General features: G+C 49.9%; 3 protein-coding genes across 3 annotated transcripts; all 3 read left to right on the forward strand.

Annotated features, from left to right (window-relative positions):
- Positions 1 to 1,140: 1,140 nt before the first annotated feature.
- Positions 1,141 to 8,026, forward strand: LOC136057365 (keratin, type II cytoskeletal 6A-like). The gene is made up of 9 exons (XM_065750075.1): positions 1,141 to 1,831; positions 2,303 to 2,517; positions 4,162 to 4,222; positions 4,513 to 4,608; positions 5,046 to 5,210; positions 5,686 to 5,811; positions 6,179 to 6,399; positions 6,935 to 6,969; positions 7,083 to 8,026. The coding sequence occupies exons 1-9, from the start codon at positions 1,253 to 1,255 to the stop codon at positions 7,385 to 7,387; spliced, it is 1,803 nt and encodes a 600-aa protein (XP_065606147.1). The 5' UTR covers positions 1,141 to 1,252; the 3' UTR covers positions 7,388 to 8,026.
- A 6,070-nt stretch (positions 8,027 to 14,096) lies between these two features.
- LOC136057359 (keratin, type II cytoskeletal 6A-like) lies at positions 14,097 to 19,238 on the forward strand. The gene is made up of 9 exons (XM_065750064.1): positions 14,097 to 14,653; positions 15,621 to 15,835; positions 16,402 to 16,462; positions 16,661 to 16,756; positions 16,936 to 17,100; positions 17,607 to 17,732; positions 17,968 to 18,188; positions 18,540 to 18,571; positions 18,675 to 19,238. The coding sequence occupies exons 1-9, from the start codon at positions 14,180 to 14,182 to the stop codon at positions 18,863 to 18,865; spliced, it is 1,581 nt and encodes a 526-aa protein (XP_065606136.1). The 5' UTR covers positions 14,097 to 14,179; the 3' UTR covers positions 18,866 to 19,238.
- Positions 19,239 to 22,935: 3,697 nt separating this feature from the next.
- LOC136057372 (keratin, type II cytoskeletal 5-like) lies at positions 22,936 to 26,796 on the forward strand. The gene is made up of 9 exons (XM_065750081.1): positions 22,936 to 23,450; positions 23,732 to 23,946; positions 24,267 to 24,327; positions 24,436 to 24,531; positions 24,785 to 24,949; positions 25,605 to 25,730; positions 25,922 to 26,142; positions 26,284 to 26,318; positions 26,420 to 26,796. The coding sequence occupies exons 1-9, from the start codon at positions 22,968 to 22,970 to the stop codon at positions 26,626 to 26,628; spliced, it is 1,611 nt and encodes a 536-aa protein (XP_065606153.1). The 5' UTR covers positions 22,936 to 22,967; the 3' UTR covers positions 26,629 to 26,796.
- The last annotated feature ends 507 nt before the right edge of the window (positions 26,797 to 27,303 follow it).

The raw sequence follows: 27,303 nt of genomic DNA on the forward strand, positions 1-27,303 counted from the left end.
ATTCAGCTTTATCTCTCAGCCATGTGCTGTTGGTTTACTTGGCACACAGATGGTAGCTGGGCTGGGTCTGTGCTGCAGATGGGTTTGGGTGGGTGGGAGATGTACAACCCATCCCTTTGGGGACATGAGAAGAGGTTCCATCCACTGCTTCTGCACCACCCCAAAGCCTCACTGCAGGGCGGGTTCACCTGAGCTCAGAATCAAGGATAAAACCATCCGTGATGATCTCAGCAGAGTGAGGGAGGGGTGGGAGGGAGATGGGGGAGAAGGTGGTGAGTTCCCCCTGATGAACACAGTGATGTGGAAACTGCTGGTTTGAGGGAGAATGTTGGGGGAGCGATAGAAAACAGCTTCCTAGGGAAGTTCTGAGCCCTGAGATGGCAGGAAGGCTCAACAAAAGAGCAACTCCCCAGCAGCTCGGTAGAATCTCCTTTGGAAGGGTCAGGGCATTATTTAATGCAGTTTCACATTATTTTGGAAAGTCAAGTCCCTTGCTGTCTTAAAAAGCAATGATGATTGATTTCTCTGTTCCTCCTGCAATGAAGAGAGAAAATTTTTTGCTAAAACAACCAGTTGACACCTCCCACTCAGACCCGGATCACTCAGAGCCCTTTTCTTAAAGGATCCAAAAGCACTGTGCTGGGAAGGATATCCCCTCCAGTTCTCCGCAGGGCACACAACCCCAAATCAGGCAGTCCTGGGGACAACAGTCCCTATTTTTTCACCATGTAATGCAACACAACCCCAGACTGGGACCTGAGGACACCAGCCTCTATTTTTTATTTTCATTTTTTTTTATCATTCAGTGTGCCCAACTCCAAATTTCCCCTCGCTTCAGCACAGGGAAGCTTGCTCCAACGGGTGAGCTTGGCATAGTGAGCAGGATCTCCTGGGGCTCTGGGAGCTTCGTGCCGCATCCTGCTCGTGCTGATCCCGTCCAGTTCTCCCTTGGTGACTCAGGGCTCTGGGGGCGGGGGGAGCTCCCTTGCTCCGTTACTTTCTTGCCTGCAAACAATGCATTTTTCAGCGCCTCGACGTAGCCTAGGTGTGTTTGACAAGGCAAGTTGCTGCAAGGCACGTCAAGTTCTGAATCCCTGTGCCAAGTTTTCCAAGCAGATAAAAGAGGAGGCTCCCAGGCTCTCCCATCACAGGGGTTTCTGTCTCCGTTGCCCTTTGCTGCTTTCCTCCTGCTCAGCTTCTATCACCAGCTCTTTTCCCGTTCCTGCTCTTTGCATTTCCAACTGCACGAGCCATGAGCCGGATCTCGTACAGATCTTCCACCGGAGGGGGCATGAGGGGCTTTAGCTCAGGCTCTGCTATCGTGGGAGGTAGCAGCGGTGCACGGAGCAGCTTCAGCTCCGTCTCAGTCTCCAGAGTTGGAGGAGGAAGAGCTGGAGGCGGAGGAGGCTTCGGAGCCGGCGGCGGCTTCGGCAGCAGAAGTCTCTATAACCTGGGTGGAAGCAAGAGAATCTCCTACAGCTCGGTCGGCGGAGGGCTGCGGAGTGGAGCCAGTGCCGGATACGGCTTTGGTGGAGGATCTGGCTTTGGTTTGGGTTATGGTGGCGGAGCAGGCGCTGCTTTGGGCTTAGGAGCTGGTGGCGGTGGTGGCTACGGGCTGGGTGGATTTGGGATGGGAGGTCCTGGATTTGGTGGTCGCGGCGGCCCTGGGTTCCCCGTTTGCCCACCCGGTGGCATCCATGAAGTGACCGTCAACCAGAGCCTGCTGGCACCCCTCAAGTTGGACATCGACCCTGAGATCCAGAAGGTGCGGACACAGGAGCGGGAGCAGATCAAGACCCTCAACAACAAATTCGCCTCCTTCATCGACAAGGTGAGAAGTGGGTCTCAGCCCGGGCACATCCTCTGTTGCCTGAGGAAAGAACAGCAGGAAGAGCTTCTTTTGGATTCAGGGCTTGCCTGAACTAATCCATGCTTGATTGAACATTAAGAATTGTCCTACACTCTTTGCAAGGACAAGATTTCCATATCCTCATTTCTCTGACATAGCAAATCCCCCCTTTGCCTAAAAAACTGCCCTGGCTCTGCATGGATACTCCATGGGTTGTAAAGGGGCAAAGCTCCTCCACACAACACCATCAATTGAAACCAGTAAGGAGGGCTGAGCATCCAGTGAAGGGAGAAATACCTAGAATTACAAACACAGGTGCTTGGCAGCTTGATAATCCATGTTCTCCCTAAGCTGCTCATGCTGTTTTGGAGAACTGAATTCCTGCAGGAAGATCTTCATCCCACACTCTCTCTTCTCTTTCTGGTGGGTTTCAGCCATTTTTTGTTTCCCCAGGTGCGGTTCCTGGAGCAGCAGAACAAAGTGCTGGAGACCAAATGGAGCCTCCTGCAAGAGCAGGGCCACACAGTCACCAGGAAATCCCTGGAGCCCTTCTTTGAGAGCTACATCAACAACCTGAGGCGGCAGCTGGACAGCCTGATGGGGGAGAGGGGACGGCTGGACTCAGAGCTGCGGAGCATGCAGGACATGGTGGAGGACTTCAAGAACAAGTAAGAGATTGCGCTCTGTAGGTCAACGTAGACGAAAATCGATTGTGGGGGGAGGCTGGGCTCTGTGGTGCATGCCTTGTGCTTGCACTGGGCTCCCCTTGCAGTCTGCAAAATGAAAAATTTGGTCTTGGTTACCTCTATTCACATTGGGTTTCTCGCACACAGGATCAGCATTTAGCGTGGGACTCACTCATGCATTGTCATAGAGCCATGGTCTGATCCCTTGGGCTTCCCAAAAAATCACCTGAAAATAGCAAAGAGCAAAGCTCATGACCGCAATAGACACGAAAACAGGGATGAAATGTAGCCAGCTCCAAAAATCCCCAATTTTCTGTTGTAGCAAAGGAAATCTCAAGCTTTCCAAAGGGCCCCAGGGAACCCGCAAATGCTCATCCTCACCCAGCTCCGATCACATGGAAAATGATCAACTCTTTTCTTTGCCCATTGCCTCAGCTTCCCTTAAAGTAAGCCTAAGGGGGAAGCCACCAGCCCCATCCTGACACAGGCACTAAGCAGAGGGGGATGACTCATTTTCAGGACATGTTGGTGGGTGCCCACTGTCTCTGAGGACATTTAGGTGCTTTTTTTAGGTGCGGCAGTTTGTTTTCCATTGGTGAGAACAATTTCTCCCTCATGCAACCAGATCTGGCCAACTGTAAATTTGAGTAAAACAGCCTGAAGGACGGAGACATGGTAATATTAGAGAGCTAAGCATGTGAATAGTCAGATTTTGGGTGTGGGGGCTGGCTAGATCTCACAGGAAGGGCTGACACAAACCAGCTCCTGGTATGTTGTCCTTGGGTGCATTTCAGGTCTTGGTATGAGTTAGAGCCTTTTGGAAGCAGCAGCTAATGCAAAAATGGCAAAGGGTATTGTCTGGATCTTGGAGCTACTGCCTGGGCAAGAGAACATGTTTTATTTCAAGTCTGGAGCCGGTTCCCCACCCACTGGCTCATTTCGATCTTGCCTGTTGTCCACCCAAGCTCCAGCTGCAGGGAGATGCTAACCAGCATTAGCTGGAGGACTGGCACAAACCTGCCTTTCAAAGCCAGCTCCTTGCCACAACAGCCCACATGCTTTGTTGGCTTTCTAGCTAAGCCCTGCCCTGATTATCTGATGAGAGGATGTTGCTTAGAGCCATAAAAAGTTCCCCAGAAACGTAATCCGAGGCTTAGTTAACAACCTGCCCTTGCACAACTGCGGTTAAAGAATCAGAGTTTTGCTGTTTTTATTATTATTATTATTATTATTTTTGTGTGTGAATTAAAAGCTGTGGTGGGTTATTCAGAGCCATTACCATGATTATAATATCAAATATCAAATGGTCTCATTGCTGGGTATTGCAGCCCGGCTACACTGAAACCCTTTGCGTAGCTTTGCTTTGGGCAAAGGTCTTCACGAGTGCCTGCTGCCATGCATCTCCCAAGGGAAGAGATTGGATTCTTTTGATTTCAGCCAGGACTTCTCATACATGGAGTCCTTGCAAGTCCAGCCTCAGTAACCATTTGTTCTGTGTCTGCTCTGTAAAGAAATGGGAGCGCAGGATGAATTCACGAGCCACAATGAGTTATGGGGGACCCGTCTCTGCTCCCCATGCTCCGTGGGGCTCCTCACTTCCACCCAAACCCTCTCCTATCTCTGCAGGTATGAGGATGAGATCAACCGGCGCACAGGTGCAGAGAATGAGTTCGTGGTGCTCAAGAAGGTGAGCAAAATGGGAGCAAGGGGAGGTGGAATGCAGTAAGAAGTCTGAGCCCAAGGGGAGTTGCCAGGAGCTGTGGTTCTGCAGCATCACAGCAGGGTCAGGCATTGGAGTACAGAGTTAGCACAACCAGGAGTGGGCAGTGGGCTGAGTACTGCTCCAGATACCCATGGCAAGGGTGCAGTTCTGATCCCACTTACATCCCTGTGAGTCTGAGCTTTGCCCTCTGCCCGAAAAATGTACATCCTTTTGCTGTGGGTTTGCACCAGAAGCTTTGCTTTGTTTTTCTTCAGGATGTGGACGGTGCTTACATGAACAAGGTGGAGCTGCAGGCCAAAGCAGATGGGCTGGCAGATGAGATCAACTTCCTGAGGGCTCTGTATGAAGCGGTAAGAAGTTGGGTCCCTGCACAATGTCCTCTGCAGCTCTGTGTCCCTGATTCCATGCTTGGCACTGCACGGCAGTAGAAGAGGAAGCATCGCTGCCTGTTTGAAATTGCAATGCAGCCATAAGATAGAAAATGACAGATAAGTAGAATCAGAGAAGAATTATAGATCATTAAGGTTGGGAAAGACCACTAAGATCATCCAGTCCAACCCCAACCAACCCCACCATGCCTACTAACAATGCCCCCAAGTGCTACATCTCCTTGTATCTTGAACACCTCAAGTACGATGAACCCTACCAACTCCCTAGTCAACCCTGTGCCAATAGAGATAGAGTGAAATGCAAGAAAATGGCTTGGGAGACAGAGCTCTGAAGCCATCCCATGGTTTCCACCGCAGAAAGCAGACTGTTAACTCAATTTCTTTTCTGTCTTCTGTAGGAATTGTCTCAGATGCAGCAGCAAGTGTCTGATACTTCTGTGGTGCTGTCCATGGACAACAATCGCAGCCTGGACCTCAACAGCATCATTGCAGAGGTGAAGGCGCAGTATGAGGACATTGCCAACCGCAGCCGGGCTGAAGCAGAGGCTTGGTACCAGAACAAGGTGGGTAACTGGGACCTCAGATGCTGCAATCCGTGTGGCATCATGCTAACTGAAAGGAAGCAGGACTTGTGAAGGAAAGATCACAGCGTTGCACAAGAGATTAATCAGTGTTCTGTGCATGTTGCAATGGGCTTTTGCATACAGACTGCCATTGCTTGCTGGTGGACCTCTGTACCAGTCAGCAGAGTTTCCATGCTGTGAAGCCAAGCTTAAACACCTTGATCCTCAGCTCACAGAGCTGCCGGTAGACCTGGCCTTAGATGCAAAGCACTGCTCTTTCCCTTCCAGGTTCCTAAAGCAGGTGACAACACATAGGTGTTCAATGCAAGGCAATAGCTGCCTTCTTGGCATATTTTGCCAACTCTGGGCTAAGCAAGCTGCTCAGAGTTCCCTCTCAACCCGCACCTAGATTTGGTGCCCACCATTCCCAGCCCTGTGATCCTTCACCACCGCTTTCCTCCTTTCTGCCCACCAGTATGAGGAGCTGCAGGTCTCAGCTGGGCGCCATGGGGATGACCTCAGGAACACCAAGATGGAGATCTCAGAGATCAACCGGATGGTGCAGCGGCTGCGCAATGAGATTGAGAGTGTGAAGAAACAGGTAGGGGGGATGCTCCTGGATTCGGGCAGGGATGGAAGGCCATATACTGCATTGGCAGGAATAGCCATCTCTGTCCCCTACTGGAGAGGGTCTCTTGATGTGAGATTGTGCTATGATTACTGCTTTCTTGCTGGGGAAGGAAGCTGTGAGCTATTGCATCATGACAGCAAAGCAAAGAGGTGCAGATGTTGTTTATTTTCATGGGGAACAAGACTGTGGCTCCTCAGTCACCCACCCTGTGACATCCCTCTGATAGCTCCATACATCCCAGTGCTATGCTGGAATGACCCAATAGCACCTACAATACCACAGGACTGCAGATTTGGGTAGCCCAAGTTAAACTGCTATCTACTTCCCTCTGTTTTAGTGTGCCAACCTCCAAGCAGCCATTGCAGAGGCAGAAGAGCGTGGGGAGATGGCACTGAAAGATGCCAAATCCAAACTGGCAGAGCTGGAGGATGCCCTGCAGAAAGCCAAAGCAGACCTGGCCCGGCAGCTGCGTGAGTACCAGGAGCTGATGAATGTCAAGCTGGCCCTGGACATCGAGATTGCGACCTACAGGAAGCTGCTGGAGGGCGAGGAGAGCAGGTGGGTGCAGAATTCCTCCAGAAATATCAGCAAATGTCACATTTCCCTGCATGCTGCGTGTTTCTTTGGGCCCAAAGTCTCAGCTCACCCCAATAACTAAGCACAAAGCACTGTAAGAAAAAGGGAGGAGATGGGTATTTTGAAATGTGAGGCTTCTAGGAAAAAGATGGGTTGTTAGCATCTGATGTACTAAGAAAAATGAGCATTGCCACTTCCACATGTGCTGCTGACATAACCTAGCTGTAGACAGACTCTACTGAAAGCCATGAAAATCTTAATTAGATGGTCCCCCAAACAGAAGGTCCCCCAACTAGATGACTCCCCAGTTGAATGATTCTCCAATAGGATGCTCTTCGAATTAGATGGTCCCCCACTTTGAAGGTCCTTCAATTGGATGGCCTCCCAGTTGGATGGTCCCTCATTTAGATGGTCTCCTCATCAGATAGTTCCCCAATTGGATGCTCTCGCAGTGAGATGCTCCCAAGTACCACTGCATCTTACCTGCATTACCTCCTCCTTTCCCCTTTTCCACCAGGCTCGCCGGAGAGGGTGTTGGAGCCGTGAGTGTCTGTAAGTATCTTTCCCTCTCCCACCTGTGTCCGATGGGGTGATGGGGTTGGTCCCCCAACCCGGGGGACGTGCAGGACCCCGAGGTGGGCTCACTCACCCCTGTTCCCTTGCAGCCGTAGTGAGCAGCTCCAGCGGGATGGGCTACGGCGGCGGCATGGGTGGAGGTCTCGGTATGGGTGGAGGTCTCTGTATGGGCAGTGGTCTCGGCATGGGCAGTGGTCTCAGCATGGGAGGCGGCGGCAGCTACACCATGAGCAGCAGCGGCGGCGGCGGTGGATTCGGGGGCGGGAGTGGAGGCTACAGCTACAGTGGAGGCAGCAACTTCAGCTCCAGCAGCAGCCGAGGGGTCAGCTCCAGCACGGGGGGCAGCGTGCGGATCGTTTCCAAGACCACCACCAGCAAAAAGACCATCAGATAAGGATGGTTCCGGCCAACGGTGTGCTTCCTGCCTTCTGAAAGCGATGTCCTGCCTTACCAATCAGTGCTGTACATAGCTGTGCTGCGCCCTCTCCTCCCTCCGTCCTTCGCCAGCCTCTCTCAGGGTATTTGGGGGGAGACCAGGACCCCACCATGAGAATCTGGAGCACCTCTGGCCAAAGCACGGGCTGTAGCAGGTCATCAGTGGGGCTTTGGGAGCTGGCATGGTACCCAATACCAGCCCTCTTCCAGTCCTCCCCACGAGGTCATGCATTTAAGGCAAAGCATTTAAAGCACTTTGCTGAACGGGGGGGGGTGGTCACGTGCATTCATTTCATTCACCCCACAACATGGGGACAGCCCTGTGAAACCTTAGCCCCAGGTCCTCAGCAAGGACAGGAGCTCCAAGAGGCTCTGCAAGCCCCTGCTTACATCACACGTTACAACCTCCAAACCTTTCAGCTGCCATTTAAAGATTTTTCCAGCCCCTTCTATTCTCTCAGGAACCCAGGGGAAAGGTTACTGCTTTCTGTGTACAAGAATTGCCACAGATCTCCAACTTCTTGCCCTCATGGCTATAGCCTCTTCATTTCCTACCATACTGTATTGTCCAATAAAGAGCATCTGTCATTTTTAAAAACTGCTGCTTTTTGGCTTCATTCTCTGCTGAGAACTGGTCTGGAGATGAGAGGGCTCCGTGGAGGCAGATAGCATTGCAGCCTCACAGTACTTATATGGAGCTTGTGAACAAGAGGAGAGTGACTATGCAATGGTAGACAGTGATAGGACAAGGGGGAATGGCTTTAAATTAAAAGATAGGAGATTTGGGTGAGATGTAGGGAGGAAATTCTTAACTCAGAAGTGGTGAGGCTATGGCACTGCTGCCCAGTGGGTTCCCCATCCCTGGATGTGCTTGTGCCTGTGGATGGGGCCCTGGTGCAGCTGATGGGAGGGTGGGAGCAGCCCCCACAGAGGGAGGGGTTTGGGGTTCCTCCCAACCCATCCATATTATGGTTCTGTGATATTTGAGGATTCTTCCAACCCAGCCATCCTATGCTGCTATGATTCTGTTATCTCTTACGACCCTTTGAACCCACCCATTCTTTGGGTTCCATAAACTTTTAAGTCTCTTCCAAACAAACCATTCTGTGATTCTGTGATCCTATGGCCACTGCCCTGAGCTCAGGACTAGGACTCAGCCTCCAGAACAGCACTGGAGAGAGTGGGCTGGGCAGAGAACCAAGGCACAGGGAAGACAGGCTGCCTCTGGGCAAGCCAAAAGCTGGAGGAGTTGCACCATGGGGCTATCCTTTCTGCTCATCCCTGCAGGAGCAGGAAAACAGAGGAGTTGGGGAAAGGAAGGCAAATGTCAAAAGCTTGGACAGGATCCCTGAGTTAGTATGGGCAAGGCATGGAGCAAACCTTACAGTGGAGGAGCCCAGTGCTGGCATCAGGACCACAGCCAGGACACCAAGAACTGCACTGGGGAGGGGGGATGGGGAGGTGCTCTGCACTGAGCCACCAGGAGGGGAAGGAAGTAATCAAATATCACCTCCTAAGGGAGGAGGGCAGCACCAGCAAAGAGTGGTAGGATGAGGGCAAAGTGTTTGATAACTCACTGAGTGCTTGCATGTGGAGTTTCCCCCTTCCTCTCACTAAATGCTGGACTGCAAAGGGTTGTTCTGGGGACTCAGCTTCATCCTGAGTGAACTTGCAGCATCTGGCAGCCCCATTCCCACACATTTCCCCTGGAGGATTCAGTGAAACCTGGGCGCAGGTTTGGGACTCAATCCCCCCACTCCATGGGCACCAATCTGGGTAGCAGCAGCGATGGGTGCAAAGTGGGAACCCAGCACAAAGCTCTGAGAGCTGCAGGAGGGGAACAGAGAAGGGCCTACAGCCCCTTGGGAAATGCCCTAAGAGAAAGCACCCCACTTCTTCCCAGTAATCCACCAACCAACCCACCCCCACTACCAACTCCTCCCATGGGTACTCCAAAGGAGGGGGAGGAAGCATCCCCATGGCCAAAAAGACAGAGGTGTGTGGGCACCTGACACCCCAGCCCGCTGTCTCCAGCAGGTGGGGGCCCTGAGCAAGGGAAAGGAGCAAGGGAAAGGCACAGATCTGGCTGCCAAGCTTGAAGAGCTGTTCCTACCATGCAGGGTCCCCTCCAGACAAGGAGATGGATGATGGCTTTGGGAAAAAGCCTCTGTGTCTCAGAGGAGGTTTTGTGGCAGGGGGATTGCACTGCACTATTTAACAGCTGGCACCAGTTTTGCAGCTCCCTTAACTTATAAGAGAACAAGGCATCACAACAGGTCTTAAATTACCAAAAAAATATTGGGGGGGGGGAGGGGGGAGGAGCAGGGTGTGAGAAAAAATTAAGCCAATATTAATTTTCAACATATCCTGTGGAAATGATCCCATAATGCTTCCCAAATTAAAAAAAAATGCAACTTTTGGACTCAAAAGCGGATTTTTCACCCAAGAAAATTATTACTTTTTAATTTTCAAATGCACGCAGTCTGGAAATGAAGCAAGACAGAAAATGGCTGCAGGGCAGATGACAAAGGACACAGTAAACCCAGCAGTGGAGCAACACCCCCAGCTGCCATCTGTGATGAGCACTCAACTGGAAAGCAAAATCCGGTTCAGAGACACCTTCGGATGTACTTTCTAGAACATATGAATAATACTTGTTTATTTTACCTGCTTGGATAAATTGAACTTCACACAAGTGCTATGGCTGACTGCAAGGAACCCTGAGCCAGGAGCGGTCCTGGTGCAGGATGGAGCCCAGTGCTATGTGCAGGCATTAAGCTGATGTGAAATCATGAGGTATGCAGCAACTTCACTTCCACTGCAGCTTTATGGGGAGTGAAGAATTCAGCGTAGACCCGTGAGAAAGAAGATTACAGCATCATACAACCGCAATATGGCTGGGTTGGAAAGGTCCTTACAGACTGTAGGACCACAGGATGGTTGGGTTGGAAGGGCCTTTTATGGTCACAGAACCATGGAATCACAGTGTGACTTGGGTTGGAAGGTTCACAGCCCTATTCAGGGCATTAAAGGCGCTCAGAAGATGTTACAGCACAATTTAGGATTGAGTACTGCCATGCAAGCAGCTGTGTTGAATGCAGAGCAGGAGAAGGATACATACTCACCCAAGGTCAGAGGCTCTTTTAGGATGCAACAAGCCATAGGCTGAAACAAGACCTCCCCGATCTGCAACAACAGCAATAATAAAAGCAAAGTTATTCCAAAACCCTGAGCTGCACCAGTGTCTCTGCACTAACACAAAAACCAATTATCTGGAGAAAGCTGGTTACACCTACACTTCAAAGTCCTGCACTACTTCCAGCTGACTGGCCTCCAGATACTGCTGGGAACAGGCTCAAAGGACTGCAACGCCCAGCACGAGGCAACACCTATGGGAAAGCTCCAGAGCAGCTCGTCCCAATTCGTTCCTTGGGGAAATGAGATTCAGGGAGATGAATCCCAGCTCCCTCTTTGCTCCCAAAGGTCCCGTCCATGCCATGCAGCAACTGTGAGGTGCAGCATGGAGAGAGCTCAGGGTGACCACTGGGACTACGCTGGTTTGGAATGATATAGTAAATTATGGCCAAAATGAACATGGTTTGAATTTAGGTTAGCAGCCCGAGTTTAACCCAAAGGCTTTAATTTAAGCAATTAATGTAAATTACAGTCTTGACTTTACTGATAATTAAACTGAGATTAGGTAGTGAACCAACACGAGTCAGTAGGACGTGCTCTTATTTTGTAAGTGTCTATTTTTGCAAAGAAATCACACAAAGCCACTACTAAAGGGTTCTAACCTTGCCTGAGAACAGACATCGACCACAAAATGAAAAGCTCCCATGGTCGAAGCATCCATGGAAGCGTCTCACGATGGATGCTGGAGAGGGGCAGAAGTCGATGGCAAGTTGTTGAAGCTGTCTCCTCTCTCGCTAGAAAACAGCTCAAATTTCCCACTACAGGCACTCAAGTTGTAGTTGCCCTGATGCAGCCAGAATTCACATTTCTACCCTCAAAGGAGTGTATTACCTCCAAGTCAGTGTGATAACAGGTTGCACTCCAGGGATCTCCCACCTATCCCTGGAGGAGGAAAGGAGGGAGGGAGGGGATGGAAAAGGCTCCAGAGCTGCACCACAGGGCTCTCAGCCCCAGCATGGCTCTCTGGTCTGATCAGGAGGAAGAACCACAGCAGCTCGAGCATTACACTCTGCTGGTGGAGAAGCAATATGTATCAGGGCAAGCTATCTGCACTGGAGCAGCAAATTCATCCACATGCCCAGAGCTGCAGGGTAAAGGGGAGACACTCCCCCGGGAGCTACCTGGAAACCCAGTGTTTCATCAACAGGGCAGGGTGGGGGCCCTCTGCCATCACCCATACCCCAGACCTGTAGCTGCAGCTCCTGGTGCTCCCAGTTCTGCCTTTTGTAATTACCTCTCAAATTCCTTCCAGATGAGTGACAACCACATCATCTCCACCCTAGTGCAAATGTGAAATGGAAAGAAATTAATTTCTTTTTATTTTGTTGGAGGAGCTGTATTATTACTATTATTAACAATGGACTCCAACGCGGTTGGCGTATTCTTTGGCTAAAAAAGACAAGTCTCATATGTAAAAGGAGCCTGAGGGGGGAAAAGGAAAGCACTGACTCATCACACTTGTTGGTAACCAAGGGTGGGATTCAGGCTCTGCACAACCTGAGTCAGCCCTATGGTGCTGCCGGGGTGCAAAGGATGGGGAATCCCTTTGGTGCTGATGCCCTCCTGAGCTGCACAGCAAGGGGGAAAAGCTTCAGGTGGAGCTACAGGGGACGGAGGGCACCCCAGGGAGCAATGCCCGAAGTGTCACAGGGCTTTGGGTGTGCAAATGTGCACACAGCCAGATCTGGTGAACAGCCCCACTGGGACTGTTGCAGTGTGGAAGCTGCAGCTTCACAATGAAGGCTCAGTCCTGGAACAGCCACCAAAATAAACCGAGGATTGCTGCTCCAGAAACACGAGCTGAAGCTGTTTGGGGGGATGCTTTTGCAAAGTCACCCTCTTGAGTAAATTAATTACAAATGAGTCATCTTTTCCAGACCTACCTGAAACAGAGAGGGCCAGATACTCTTCCCATCCCTCAAAATTGAGGCTTTTTCACATTTTCTATTTGACTTGTTACTTGAACTGCCTGTGATGTTTATGCAAAGCAAAGGATTGCATTGGTAACTGTGAGTGGAAAGGGCAGGGTCAGGTATCTTTGTGTCCAGATTGCTGAGGATTTGGGCAAGGAGGATCCTGTGGAGCACTTTTCTCAAGGATTCAGGTTGATGGCACCCCACTTTCAGATAGAGCTTTCAGAGAGAGCTGATTTAATCTTTGGGAAATGACATCATGTTTATAGATGGGGAGTTGGGAGCAGCCCTGGAGCACTCTATTTCCATAGAGCCAGAGGATTCAGATCAGCTCCATTCCCACAGTCCTTCATCCTCCTTTTTATTTTTTATTTTATTTTTTTGTTTGTTTTTCTCTTCTCTTTTTTTTTTTTTTGTTTCCATCCTCCTAAAATGTCAAAGTTGAAAGCTTGGAAGCCGGGGGAACAGCACAACAGTGACAGAGCTAAATGGCAACTGTGAATAGCACTGTAGAAGTCCAGGTGTGAACAAAAGACTGCGACAGAATGTTCAGTTTTCATTCCTTCCTCTCTATCTATGTCTCTATAAATATATGAATTATTTTTAAGAGTCACAGAAAAATCTGTCCACTGGAGGAGGAAGACATCAGCTCAAGGAACTAAGCCTTCATAGAGACAAAAGTAGATGTATTTATGTAGATGTATTGCAGAAGAGGACCATGAGGCTTATTTCAAACTAAGAGAGGGGAGATCTGGGTCAGACATGAGAGGGAAATTCTTCACACAGAGGGCGGTGAGGTCCTGGCATTGCTGCCCAGAGAAGTGTAGGTGTACCTTGGGCTGCTGAAGGCCATAGATGGACCCTGGGTAGTTGACTGAGTGATGGGACCAGCCCAAGGGTGAGGGGTGGGCTTTGAGGTCCCTTCTTTCACCAGCCATGCTGTCATTCCATGGTTCTGTGATCTTGAAGGACCTTTCCAAACCAAGCCATCCTATGGTTCTCTGATCTTGAACGACCCTTCCAACCCAAGCCACCCAAGGATTCTGTGACTCCCTGACATACATCACAAAATCCCAGGATAAAGCTATGTGCAATGTTCTACAGAACTGTACACTGCTGCCCTGCTGGCACATTCCTTTCCCTAAAACACAAGAAACTGCAACTTCTTAAAGCCCCATTCACAGAGACCGGCTGAGGAGAGCAATCCCATGGACTGAAGATCCCAGGAGCTGAGTGACAGCTGCACCAAACGGTGTTTCCCTCCCGTGCCCAAGGTGACTCACAGCAGCTCCCGAACACTTTGATATGGTGCGGAGTCCTCCTGTCTACAAAGACAGCAAAAGGCGACAGTTATTCCCAAACAATACCACTGTTGCTCAGAACTTGGCTGTATTATTTCACAAGGGCGTGTGTGCGGAGTGAGTTCTCTCTCCAGAATGCTGTTGGACATGCCAAGCCTAATTAATCAGAAAGATGATCCACCTCATCAAACCCATCCCAGTCTCATAAATGCATAAAAGGGCTCTCCTGAGCCCGTGCGGAGCACAGGTTCATCTTTCTTCTTTCCCTCCCACTTCTTGCTCCAGGCCAGCACCTCCACTGCTTCCCTCGTGCCGCAGCATCCACCCCATCCCAAACCAGCCATGTCTCGCCAGTCCACCGTCAGGATCCAGAGGGGGAGAAGCGGCTTCAGCGCTGCATCAGCCATCGTGCCCGGCACGTGCCGCACCAGCTTCAGCTCACGCTCTGTCACCCGCGTCGGGGGCTGCAATGCCGGCAGCGGCTTTGCAAGGGTTGGAGGTGGCTTTGGGAGCAGAAGCCTCTACAATTTTGGTGGATGCAAGAGGATCTCCGTGGCTGGAAGGGGTGGGGGCTTCTATGGCACTGCAGGGTTTGGTGGAGGTGCTGGGAGCATGCTGGGCTACGGATATGGGGCGTTTGGAGGGGGCATGGGTGGCCCTGGGTTCCCTGCTGGTGGCATCCAGGAGGTCTCCATCAACCAGAGCCTTCTGAAACCCCTCAACCTGGAGATTGACCCCAGCATCCAGAGGATCCGAAAGGAGGAGAAGGAGCAGATCAAAACCCTCAACAACAAATTTGCCTCCTTCATCGATAAGGTGAGCCATGAGCTTCCCTGTCGTCGTGTTTTGATGGGGACTCTTATTGCGTGACAAGCACATGAGCTGAGCAAGAAGGAACGGTGATGAGGAATGGGACTGGAAGACGCCTCTGTCCCTGGAACTCCAGGCAGCGGTACCTGCTGTGCAGTGGTTGCTATGAGTTCATCACCCAGCATCCAAGGTTCTCATTTGCTGCTTGGCATCTCATAGGCAAATGGAGAACGAAAATTTTCAGAGACAATTCCACCTCTCTGCAGGTGTTGGGCTCTCTCCATTGAGCACTGCAGGATAACAGGTGTTAGGTGATTAAAGCAAGATGTGAGCAACCCCTCTGAAATGACCAGAAAAGGAAGAGCACAAACCAGCACTAGGGAGTTGTAAGCTTCTCAGCGCTTGAATTTTCCTCAAAGGCATTTAAAGCTCTGAGTGAAACAGTACCAGCAAGTTGGGACTGTTTGCTCAAAATAGCAAAATATGATCCGACACTGTCTGTCCACTTCATTTCCTCATTAAGTGCACTAGATGCACATGAGCACCTGCTTAATGCCTCTCCTGGTTGAGAAGCACCTCTTGTTTCCAAGCAAAATGCTGCATTATTTTGCATTACTTCAGAGATTTTGCAAAGTGGAGGTGCAATGCTGAGGGGAGGGGGAACTGGTACTTTTCTTAATGAGAGTTCAAATCCTGTTTTGTTCCTCATCTGATTTCCAACATCCTATTTGCTCTCGCTTAATCAAAGGGAAGAAAGGGAAAATAAATTAGCTCTAATGCTTGTTTGACACACTGAGCAGAAAAATGGCAATCAAATTGCAAATCCCTGCTTCTATAAGAGGTAAATTTACCTGTGAAAACCAGGTGGAAATGGTACTGTACCCCTCACTGGTACTGGAACCCCAACATTGCAAAGGAAGTTCACTCCAATCTCTGCCCTTTCCAAACATCTTCAGCATATTTCTTCTTGCAGGTCCGATTCCTCGAGCAACAAAACAAAGTGCTGGAAACCAAGTGGAGCCTGCTGCAGGAGCAGGGGATGAAAACAGTCCGGAACAACCTGGAGCCTCTCTTTGAGGCATACATCAACAACCTGAGGATGCAGCTGAACAGCCTGCTGAGCGACAAGGGGAGGCTGGAGGGAGAGCTCGTCAACACACAGTACCTGGTTGAGGACTTCAAGAAGAAGTAAGTCCAAGGGAGGTGCTCTGTCCACCCGATGGGTGCAGCTTCCCCCATCCTTCAGCCATTTGGAGGTTCAGGTGAGTCCTCCAGCACTGGGATGCAGGAATCCCAACAGTGAAGGAATTCCCGACAGCAGAGGCTGTGCCATTTTCTCAAGATAAACGGTAACAGAGTAACAGATCCAAACGCACAAATATTCAGGGAATAATTTAGAATATGATCAAAGGCTTATTAACTAAATTACCTAGCGCTGAGAAAAAAATTACACGGTAGGTCTGAAAGTTTCGAAGCAGCATGCTTAATTTGCTTTAAGAGAGGCAGAAGGGGTATGAGTAACGGCCAGAAAGAGGAGAAAAAGAACAGCAGAGATGCTTTCACTTTTTATTTTTTGAATGTACTTGTTTTAACTAGTTCAGCCTAAGAACATGCTCGTGGTCTCTTATTCAGATGCACTGTAGGAGAAAAGAACATTGTATGCAAACTGCTATTAAGGAAGTTCATTCCAGCATACTAAAATCACCTCCGTCTGCTACCTGCCTAAACAATGCTCCCTCTGCCTTCTCCATTAGGTATGAAGATGAAATCAACAGGCGCACCATTGCAGAGAATGAATTTGTGACGCTGAAGAAGGTGAGAGCGCACTGCGGCTCACTGGCTTTGCAGAGCTCCATCCCCTGCCCATCCACAAACTCATCCGTACTTCTTGATGCCCTCATGACTTCTTCTCTGTCTTCTTCATGACTTCTTCCCTGCTCTGCAACTGCAATGATACTCACATCCCTGTGAACAAGACTTCACAACTCACTGACCACTTCTTTCATCCTCCAGGACGTGGATGCTTCCTACATGAACAAGGTTGAGCTACAAGCCAAGGCAGATGCACTGACCGAAGAAATCAATTTCCTGAGAGCCCTCTATGAAGCCGTGAGTACAACCACCCACCTCCCTCCAACAGCCCTTAATTCCTTCCCCCGGGAGATGCTGAACTCTTCGCTCTTTAGAATGGTGCGGATAACGATCTGCAGCCTCTCCCAGCTTGGCGTGCTCATCCTTAGCAATGAGGAGGCACCAATGGGTGCAAGCTTACCCCGTTCCCATTGCAGGAGCTGTCCCAGATGCAGACCCAGATTTCTGACACCTCCGTGGTGCTGACCATGGACAACAACCGCAACCTGGACCTGGACAGCATCATTGCGGAGGTGAAGGCGCAGTATGAAGACATCGCCAACCGCAGCCGGGCTGAAGCTGAGTCCTGGTACCAAACTAAGGTGAAGGAGCTGGGGGTTTCCGTGCTGCTGTCTTCATGTCTTGTCTTGATCAGAGAAGGGCTAACTCTTCCAGGAAAACCTTCTCCTATGGGGAAAGGCTGAGGGAGCTGGGGGAGTTCAGCCTGGTGATGGGAAGGCTTCAAAGATACCTCACTGCAATCTTTTAATGCTTAGAGGGAGCTTAGAAACAGGAGGGAGACCTGTGGGTGCCCCATCCCTAGAGGTGCACAGGTCCAGTCTGGATGAGGCCCTGGGCAGTTCATGGAGGAGTGAGACCAGCCCAGGTCAGGGAGTGTGGCTGGAGAAGCTGTAAGGACCTTTCCAATCCAAACATCCTATGATTCTATGATTTTCAAGGTCCCCTCCAACCCAAATATCCTATGGTTTTCTGATCTGAAAGGACCCTTCCAAACCAAGCATCCCATGGTTCCATGATGTGATACTCACACGCTGCTTCACTCTGCAATGCTGGATTCTGCCCTGACCTCTGTTCCTCTCCCTGGCAGTATGAAGAGCTGCAGGCTACTGCAGGCAGGCATGGGGATGATCTCCGCAGCACCAAGCAGGAGATCTCTGAGCTCAACCGGCACGTCCAGCGGCTGCGGGCTGAGATTGACAGCGTGAAGAAACAGGTACAGGGCAGGAAAATCCATGGTTAAATCAATTTACCCTCCAGATTGGAAGAATGGAAGGAAAATACCTGAAGCAACATAGGAGAGTTCTGCTTAGCTGGATCTTTCTTCTGTCAAAAGCAGAAAAGTCACTAAAATTGGTTAAATTGGTGATGCTGGAAGAAGACCTTGTGATTTTAGGTAGAAAAGGAGCGAGCCAAGTGGGGGAACGTGACCAAGGGTTTCTCTCCCCTAGTGTGCAAACCTGAAAGCAGCCATCGCAGATGCTGAGGAGCGTGGGGAGCTGGCCCTGAAGGATGCCAAAGCCAAACTGGCGGAGCTTGAAGATGCCCTGCAGCAGGCAAAGGCAGACCTGGCCCGGCAGCTGCGTGAATACCAGGAGCTGATGAATGTCAAGCTGGCTCTGGACATCGAGATTGCGACCTACAGGAAGCTGCTGGAGGGCGAGGAGTGCAGGTGGGTGCAGAATCCCTGCAGAAATAACAGCATATGTCACTTTTCTCTGTGTGCTGCTTTCTGAACATGGACACATTCCATTGCACCCAAAGACCTGGAGATAAGAAGCGATATAAAATGAGGGAGGAGGTGGGGGATATCTCAAAACGTGGGTGGGATGTTCCCTTCTGAAGTGCACACATTGATAGGGGTACCCAGGGGCAGGGGGAGGCTGGGTGATGGAAGACGTTGTGAGGAACATCCATGGGCTATGCCAAATATTTAAAGTAGTTCTACAAAATAGCCCATGTATTTCCCCCTGCTGTCTTCTGAATTCTTGTCCTCTTATATTGCTGTTCTCTCCCCATATAGGCTGGCTGGAGATGGTGTCCCAGTGAATATCTGTAAGTCTCTAAAATCTATAAAATTACCTCACTTGAGCATTTTTATGCCTCTGCACTGAAAAACCAATGCCCGGAGCCTGATTACTTTTCAATCTCTTTGCAGCCGTGACCAGAACAACCGTGGGATCAGGATATGGAGGAGGAAGCAACCTCAGTATGGGTGGGGGCATGTGCAGCATGGGGAACAACTACAGCTGCAGTGGGCCTGGGGGGAGCAGTGCCATGGGTGGGGGGAGCAGCTCCAGCGTGAAGTTCTTCTCCAGCTCCTCCTCTCGGAGAAGTTACAGAAGCTAAAGCTCTCCTTCCTTCACCAGAAAACACTGCGACAATGGTCCTTCACCAAAGCATAGTTGGGGGGGGGGTGGGGACAGCAGAATGGGGGCCACCTGAACCCGATGTCCAGTGGCACAGGAGCCTCATTGGGAACCTCCTTTCTCACACACGTGCAGAGCTCCGCTGTGGAATGGGAATCCCTCTGTTTTAAATTTGCAGCTCGCTTGTTACTGCTAAGCTTTTTGGTTTTTGTTTTGTTTTGTTTTGTCATGGTTGTCGTTTTCTTTTTTTTTTTTTTTTTTCCAGCCAGATTTTGTATATAAAATGTGTCCCATGACTGTTTGTCTCTCTTCAATTTCTGGTGTTTGTCTAATAAAAATGCATATGTAATTTATTCTATTGCTTGGAGCTTTTAATTAAAGACATGGAACAGCAAATGCAAATGCAGATAACAAGCACTTTTCATGGGGCCCTGCCCAGTTCAAGGTGCAGATTTTTGCTCCCCATTCATGTCTCCTGAATCTCCCCAAGAGCAGCCAAATAAAGGCACAGTGCAGCAGCAAGGTGAAGGTACCATGGGTTGCAATGTGTTTCTTCTCCCTACTAAGCAAGGAAAACCCCGGAAGCAAAACGCGGGGCACGCCAAGGCAAGAGCAAGGCACAGGGGAAAAGGTCTGGGATTCATTTACTGTGCAGCTTACAGCCAGTGCAACAGCTCCCAGGGGGCATAAAGGGCTGTGCCAGGCATGTGATGTACCTGCATGAACTTAGAACAATAGGGAACTAATTAGCAGGGGAGTCAGCACAACCACCTGACCTGTCCAAGACTATAAGCTCATCTCGAAACTCTATTTACTGTGAGCTGTCTCACCTCAGCTCTTAGGTATCAGGAAAAATTTCTCCTCCAGAAGAGTGGTCAGGCACAGGAGCAGGCTGCCCAAGTGCTGGAGTCAACATCCATGGAGAGGTATTCAAGAACGATGGAGATACGGCACTGAGGGATATGTTAGTGGGCATGATGGGATGGGCTGGCGTTGGACTGGATAATCTCAGAGGTCTTGTTCAACCTTATTGAGTGGGCAGAGTAGGGATGGACTGATGGTTGGACTTGATGAACCTAGAGGTCTTTTCCAACCTTACTGACTCTATCATTCTGTAAGTGTAAGTGGAAACATCTGGGAACACTCCCCTTCTGCTCAGAGACGTGCTTGGGGTATTCACTTTCTATAAGACTAAAAGAGGTGGAGAGATCATTCACACACATCCATGTGCTGCACTGAATGAAGCTGTCTCCCATCCAACAGCTATAAAAAAATATCCAAGAACCTGTCAGAAATAAGATCCATTGTTTCTTCACATTCCTAGAATGCACTGGAGGCAAGATGTAGTTTTGAGGAGGTGGAGGAGAACCAAGGGAGGTGCAGCAATTTTAGATGTGGTTCTGTGACTAATCGGGAGAAATTGAGAAGTGAAAGCAGAGCATTATCTGGCTGAAAGTTCCAAAGAAGTGACAGTTGCTGGAAGATGAGCGGGAAAGATATAGAATTTAAAAAGTCCCTGTTGCCTTTGTATTTCTGTAAGGTCCACAAATGGGCACAGCCACACTCTTGGGAAAATACTCAAAGCGATGAGTTCACAGAGGAGAAAGGGCAACTCCTGAGTGGCAGAACATTTTTAGGTCTTCCTTCAAGATCAGCAGTTTCCCACAATTTTCTGGGATGCTCTGAACTCCATCTGCTCCTTTCCACATCCCATAGGAAATCTCCCTCCCAGTGAGCTGCCAGCAGGATTACAGCTCTGTTCTCCTCCTTCTCCACCTCTCTCTGTTGAGGGCTCCTGGGTGCCCCCACCCAGCATCCTGGTCAGTGCTGTGGGCTGTGTCCTTCCCTGCCACCCCCAACCACCAGGACGCAGCAGCACACGTAGCCACGGGCATAGCAGGAGGTGCCATCCGTTGCATCACACCTGGGTCATAGCACTGAGATTACGAAGCTCTTTACCGAGCGTGGGAAAGGCTGAGGTCAGGATTCATTCTCCCAGGGCATTACTTTTGAACAAGATAGCAAGAATGAAGCAAAATTTCTCACACAACAACCCTGCTTTTTCTGCAGAGCAGGGTCTGGTCTCCATGCATAAACACAAATGCAGGACAGCCCTAATTAACACTGGCACAGCCCAAATTGAAACTATTGTCCTAGTGCATGAACAGAACCTGCATTCAGGGATTCAAATGTGCAATATGTGAAGGGAACTGCACCTCCAAACACCGATCACTGAGTGCTGCCTGTGAAGTTCTGCAGAAGGTCAAGACCAGTGGCTTAGGATTGGGTACCAAAGCTCTTCTTTGAGCAATGAGCTGCCTTGAAATCTGCTGTATGCTGATTGGATCACAGGTGACAAAACACTGGCAGGACAGTTATTTTATCTTCCTTGAGGGGTATGTGATGGAAATACTAGGAGAGAAAGGGGAGAAGAGAGAGAATGGAAGTGGACAAATTGGGGGAGAAGGGGAAAAGAGAAGGGGAAAAGGGAGGAAAGAAATAGGAAAAAAAGGAAAGGGGAAGAAAAGGAGGAAAAAGGAGAAAGGAAGGGAGAAAGGAAGGGAAAAGAGGAAGAAGAAGGGGGAAGGGATTAAAAAGAAAGGGGAGATGTAGAAAAAAGAAAGAGAGATGTAGAAAAAGAAAGAGAAATGGGGAAAAATAAGAGAGAAAGGGGGAAGAAGGGGAAAGGGGAGAATAAGAAGGGGAAAAGGGGAAATAAGGGAAAAATAAGGGGAAAATGGAGAAAAAGAAAGGGAAAGGGGGGGAAAGAGGGGGACAAGGGGGAAAAAGAAGGGGAAAAGGGGGGAAAAGAAGGGGAAAAGGGTAAAGTATGTCTGAAAGACAGAGATTATGGGCATCTGCAAATCATCCTTGAAGATCTTCTGGTCAAAATCACTTGGCTTATGTCTGACCCCGGAGGTTGCTGGGCACCCAGAGCAGACACCAGGAGTGACCTTGGAGCACCTCTGGGACAGGTTTCCATGCATGCAGAGCTAGAGTGCAGGGCACAGAGGGCTAGTCAGGACAGTGTAGATCTTTGACAAAGTGCACTACTGGCATTTCCTGGGAACTCTGACAAATTGGAGTGGAGGGAGTTGTCTGAGAACAATGCCACAAGTGCAGATCCCCGGTACTGCATTTCCTTGTGACTAAGAGTTATCGAAAGGGGAAGAGAAGAGAGGTGGGGAGAAGAGCCTGGGAACAGACTGGTTAGGGGCATGGTCACCCGTCAGTTAGGGAACGGCTCAACGTCTGCAAGGTGAAGCCGTGCAGAATTGCCAACTCAGGCTGTGCCGTCACTGCCAGCGAGAGCTCCCTCCCAGCTCATGCCATGATATTTCATCATTTGTTGTCAGTCTGAATCAGGATGATTTGCAGACTCATTTCACAGAAAGAAAAGTTCTAAAGGTATCATTCACTAAGCAGCTTCCATGTCCTTCCCATTCTCCAAATGGTTTTCGATAGCTGATGGTCTGAGACCTCCATCAATGCCCATTGCCACGTTGGCTTTGTCCATCAACTCTTTCTTCCTTTTTCCTATAATCTCAGGTTAAATGCTGCATTTGGGCATAAGAACAAGAGCCCAGAAAGTCCAACATGTTGAGGCCAGAGGTGCTGATGCTGATGGCTTTACTCAGAATCTCAGCAGCAGGAAAACACAGACCCACAATCAGAGATTTCCCAAACCGCAGAGCGCTGTAAAGTGAAAAATTGCACCTTTACGCAAGGAAGGGACTGATTCACCCATTAAAAAGAGATGAGCGAGTGCTTGCCCAGCATGAGCAATGTACTGCAGAAAGGAGTGGAGAAGGGGTGGCTATGAGCAGCTTTTGCTATTTTCACAGATATTTCAACAGTCAGACCGTGACTGTCCCAAAAAATGCAACAGCTGCAAATTTGCGGGTGATTGGCATTGTGGCGAGGCGTGCCGAACCCTCTTAATCAGTCAGCAGCACACCAAACCCATCCCCAGCTTTCATGGGATAAAAAGGCCAACCTCAGCCCGGGGAGCACAACCTCACCTCCCTGCACTCCTTTGCATCTTTACTGCTTTGCTCCTCGAACCACTCACATCAGCTGCAATGTCTCGGCAGTGCACCGTGAGGAATCAGTGCCGGACCGGCTTCAGCGCTGCGTCTGCCTTCATCCCGAGTGCCTGCAGCACTGGGTTTGTCTCACGCTCTATGGCTCAAGGTGGAAGCTGTGGCACTGCCCTGGGGCATGGAGGATTTGGAGGAGGTTTTGGAAGCAGGAGCCTCTACAGTGTTGGTGGATGCAAGAGGATCTCTGTGGCTGGAAGGGGCAGTGGATTCTACGGACCTGCAGGGTTTGGTGCTGGCACTGGGATCTCCTGTGGGTTTGGTGGTGCTTTTGGGTTTGGTGGGGGCATGGGTGGCCCTGGATTCCCTGTTGTCCCCACTGGGGGCATCCAGGAGGTCTCCATCAACCAGAGCCTTCTGAAGCCCCTCAACCTGGCGATTGACCCCAGCATCCAGAGCATCCGTAAGGAGGAGAAGGAGCAGATCCAAACTCTCAACAACAAATTTGCCTCCTTCATTGACAAGGTGAGCCGTGAGATTTCTTGTCTGTGTTGTGCTGATTCTTCAGTGGAGAAGCACAAAGACGAGCAAGCTGTATCTGTATCAGCCATGCTGCTTTTGATGCAGAGCCATTTCTATCGACAGCAGCCAGAGAACAAAACCTGAGGGGTGTTTGGTTTGAGACCATTCATTCATCCCACACAATAAGAGCAGCAGAGGGGAAATGGTGCTATGGGATGTAGGAAAGTACAGCTAGGGAAAACTATCCTGAAGTCACTACTGAAGTAGTTGCTTTCTCCTTCTAGGTCCGGTTCCTTGAGCAAGAAAACAAAGTCCTGGAGACCAAGTGGGCCCTTCTGCAGGAACAGGGGCACAAAACAGTCAGAAACAATATTGAGCCCCTCTTTGAGGCTTACATCAACAACCTGAGGAGGCAGCTGAGCAGCTTGCTGGCGGACAAGGAGAGCCTGGGCGGGGAGCTGAGCAAGGTGCAGAACCTGGCTGAGGATTTCAAGAACAAGTAAGTCTTTGTTTGGGGTCTGTTTGGTGAGCAGGGTGGGCAGTGCTCCATTGCACTGAGCTGTGCAGTCAGACAAGGTAAAAACGGCCTTTTTTTTTTGTTTCATTTTTGGCTGGTATAATGCTCTGAATAATACCCAGGGTTAAGTTTGCATATGCGACACACACAACCCCATGGCTGAAACTCAGAGGCAGAAACCTATAGGGTTAAAGAAACCAAGGTACCAAACTGCTCCTCTATAAATATCGAGCCAGGTCCTACCTACACACCTACAACACTTCTGCATAAGCCCATTGCAACCCTCCATTTCCATCCCACAGATATGAAGAGGAGATCAACAAGCGCACAGCTGTCGAGAACGAATTTGTGATTCTGAAGAAGGTGGGTGCATGCATGTAGCACCTCCTGCTGCTGCACAGCTGCTGCAAGAAACACTGCAGCTTCTCCTCTGGAGGCAGCTTCATTCCTGTGCTGTGCTTCTTCCCCTAGGAGGTGGATTCTACCTATATGACCAAGACAGAGCTGCAAGCCAGGCGGGATGCCCTCCTGGAGGAGATAGACTTCCTCAGAGCCCTCTACGAAGCAGTAAGCACCTTCCCAGGACCTTCATGTCCTTTCCATTTCCCAACATCTTTGCTTCATTTTTCCCACCTCAGAAGTTTGGGATGGATTATTTTCTTCCACGCTTTTTCCATTTCACCTGCTATATTAACCTTTCCTGGAAGACGTGTGGAAAAATCACTTTGCAAACACAGCTGTGCTCTCCACCGGGACCTGGAACAATAGCTGTCCCCCTCACTCCCCGCCGTGACTCATCCAAACCCCACTGCTTTGGCAGGAGCTGTCTCAACTGCAGAGCCAGATCTCTGACACCTCTGTCATCCTGACCATGGACAACAACCGCAGCCTGGACATGGACAGCATCATTGCTGAGGTGAAGGCGCAGTACGAGGACATCGCCAACCGCAGCCGGGAGGAGGCTGAGTCATGGTACCAATCCAGGGTGAGTGCTCAAGAAGGGTTCTGCAAAGGGCAAACCATGCTCCCTTCCCCAGATTCCCAAGGGTAGGTCCTACTAGGATTTTCACAGCAGAGGAAGCCTTTAGATTTAATAAACCCATAGAGTTCTAAGTGCTGGTTTGGGATTGAGAAGATACACACACCTCCAAGCAGAAATACTGCATTGTCTGATAGTGATAGGACAAGGAGAAAAGGGTTTAAAATAAAAGAGGGGAAATTGAGGTGAGATGTGGGGAGGAAATTCTTTACTCAAAAGAGGAAATTCTTTACTGAGACCCTGCTGCCCTGAGAAGTGTGGGAGCCCCATGCCTGGAGGTGCTCAAGGCCATGGACGGGGCCTCAGGCTGATGGAGGGAAGGGAGCATCCCAGGGCACAGTTGGGTCTGGAAGGGTGTAAGGTCCCTTCCAATACAAGCAATGCTATGATTCCACGGTTCTATAAAATCTCTAAGGAGTTTTCCAACCCAACCATCCCATGGTTCTATGATTTTCAAGGTCCTTTCCAAACCAACCATCCTACAATTTGATGAAGGTCCCTTCCAACTCAACCATTCCATGTTTCTATGATATAATACTCACACGCTGCTTCACTCTGCAATGCTGGATTCTGCCCTGACCTCTGTTCCTCTCCCTGGCAGTATGAAGAGCTGCAGGCTACTGCAGGCAGGCATGGGGATGATCTCCGCAGCACCAAGCAGGAGATCTCTGAGCTCAACCGGCACGTCCAGCGGCTGCGGGCTGAGATTGACAGCGTGAAGAAACAGGTAAGCTGCAAATGCAAAGACTCAACCAAGTCCAGCAAATAAATATAAATGCACCGCAATGAGTTCTGCTGGATTGTGAATTAATTAATTCAAAGCCTTCTGCGCATGTGGCCACACATCGTGACTGTAGGGTGCAATGTACTGCTCTATGCTCCAGATGGGGGGGTTCAGCCATTGTTTTTCCTCCCCAGTGTGCCAGCTTGCAGACAGCCATTGCAGACGCTGAGCAGCGTGGAGAGCTGGCCCTGAAGGATGCCAGGGACAAATTGGCTGAGCTGGAGGCAGCCCTGCAGCAGGCAAAGGCAGACCTGGCTCGGCAGCTGCGTGAGTACCAGGAGCTGATGAATGTCAAGCTGGCACTGGACATCGAGATTGCGACCTACAGGAAGCTGCTGGAGGGCGAGGAGTGCAGGTGGGTGAAGCCAAGCTGTGCAGTTGCAAGCTTTGCAGTCTTCCCTCAGCAATATTTTACAGATGTTCTTTTGGCTTTTCAAGCATCTCTTGTTCATTGTCTCCCCTTAAATGCTCACTGTCTTCTTCTGCTCCCTTCCAGGCTCTCTGGAGAAGGTGCTGGTGCAGTGAACATCTGTAAGTACCTTCCAAACACAGTTTTGTGACTTTTCCATCTGTCTGCCAGATGTTCTGTACATCTGCTTGTGAGTGCCTCTGATGAGTGTGTTCTCTCGCAGCTGTGACCAGAACTGGTGTAGGATCAGGATATGGAAGTGGGAGCTGCCAGAGCTTCAGAGGCAGCAGTGGGGCCGGAGCTGGGCTCTGTGCTGGAGGAATGGGCTTCAGTTCTGGGAGTGGACAAGGCATGGCTGGATCATGTATGGTCGGTGGGAGCAGCTCCAGTGTGCAGTACATCAGCAGCTCTTCGACCAAGAGGTGCTACTGAGATCTGACAGCCGTTTGCCAATCTGTCCCTCGCATTGTGTGCAGTCTCCTCACCCTGTTACTTGAAAAAGATTTGGAAGTCCAAGGTGTCTGTCCTTATTTATGTAAATGCATTGCTCCTGTTTGCTCTTATGTGCTCCGAAAGCTCAGTGTTTGACTAATAAAAGGCATGTGAAATTCATTCTGTTGCATTCTGCTTTTAATTTCAATGACTTTACACAGCCAAGGCAGCTCTACTGTCTCTTTAGCAGTAGGGGGACACAAGAGACACACACACAACAGTTGAGACCTCTCCTTCTTCCATGGCCATCGCTTACATCCAACAGGAAAAAGGAGCGGGGATGTCCCTTTCCCATTTGTGCAGCAAGATTTTTTTGGCATCAGCCTCCAAGGAAAAAGGAAAATTCCTACTCTTGTCTCCACACACCAGAGAACATGTCCCTCTATCTTAATTTATGTTGTGGCATCTCAGCAGTGTCATGCCAGCTTGGTCACCCAAAACCCTGTAATTTTTCAAGGTTTTATGTGGTGACTCAAGCAGGGACATAAATCAGTTTTCCCCAAGTTCAGGTCATGTATAGCTGCAGGGGTTAATGAAATGCCATCACTGCTATCACCATAATTAGAAACTGCAAAGACCTATTAAAGCCCCAAACTCACCCTCTTTTGGGAGATC

This window comes from Cyrtonyx montezumae, unplaced genomic scaffold, assembly GCF_038088225.1.
Source record: "Cyrtonyx montezumae isolate F1298 unplaced genomic scaffold, pur_monq_1.0 scaffold_63, whole genome shotgun sequence".
NCBI lineage: Eukaryota > Metazoa > Chordata > Aves > Galliformes > Odontophoridae > Cyrtonyx > Cyrtonyx montezumae.

Bases quoted from the DNA above. Each gene is read 5' to 3' on its own strand.
- LOC136057365 (XM_065750075.1), top strand. From the start codon at position 1,253: ATGAGCCGGATCTCGTACAGATCTTCCACCGGAGGGGGCATGAGGGGC. The intron at 2,518-4,161 runs GTAAGAGATTGC...CTATCTCTGCAG, and splicing joins GTGGAGGACTTCAAGAACAA to GTATGAGGATGAGATCAACC. The intron at 6,970-7,082 runs GTAAGTATCTTT...GTTCCCTTGCAG, and splicing joins TGTTGGAGCCGTGAGTGTCT to CCGTAGTGAGCAGCTCCAGC.
- LOC136057359 (XM_065750064.1), top strand. From the start codon at position 14,180: ATGTCTCGCCAGTCCACCGTCAGGATCCAGAGGGGGAGAAGCGGCTTC. The intron at 14,654-15,620 runs GTGAGCCATGAG...TTCTTCTTGCAG, and splicing joins TTGCCTCCTTCATCGATAAG to GTCCGATTCCTCGAGCAACA. The intron at 16,463-16,660 runs GTGAGAGCGCAC...TTCATCCTCCAG, and splicing joins AATTTGTGACGCTGAAGAAG to GACGTGGATGCTTCCTACAT.
- LOC136057372 (XM_065750081.1), top strand. From the start codon at position 22,968: ATGTCTCGGCAGTGCACCGTGAGGAATCAGTGCCGGACCGGCTTCAGC. The intron at 23,947-24,266 runs GTAAGTCTTTGT...TCCATCCCACAG, and splicing joins GCTGAGGATTTCAAGAACAA to ATATGAAGAGGAGATCAACA. The intron at 24,950-25,604 runs GTGAGTGCTCAA...TCTCCCTGGCAG, and splicing joins AGTCATGGTACCAATCCAGG to TATGAAGAGCTGCAGGCTAC.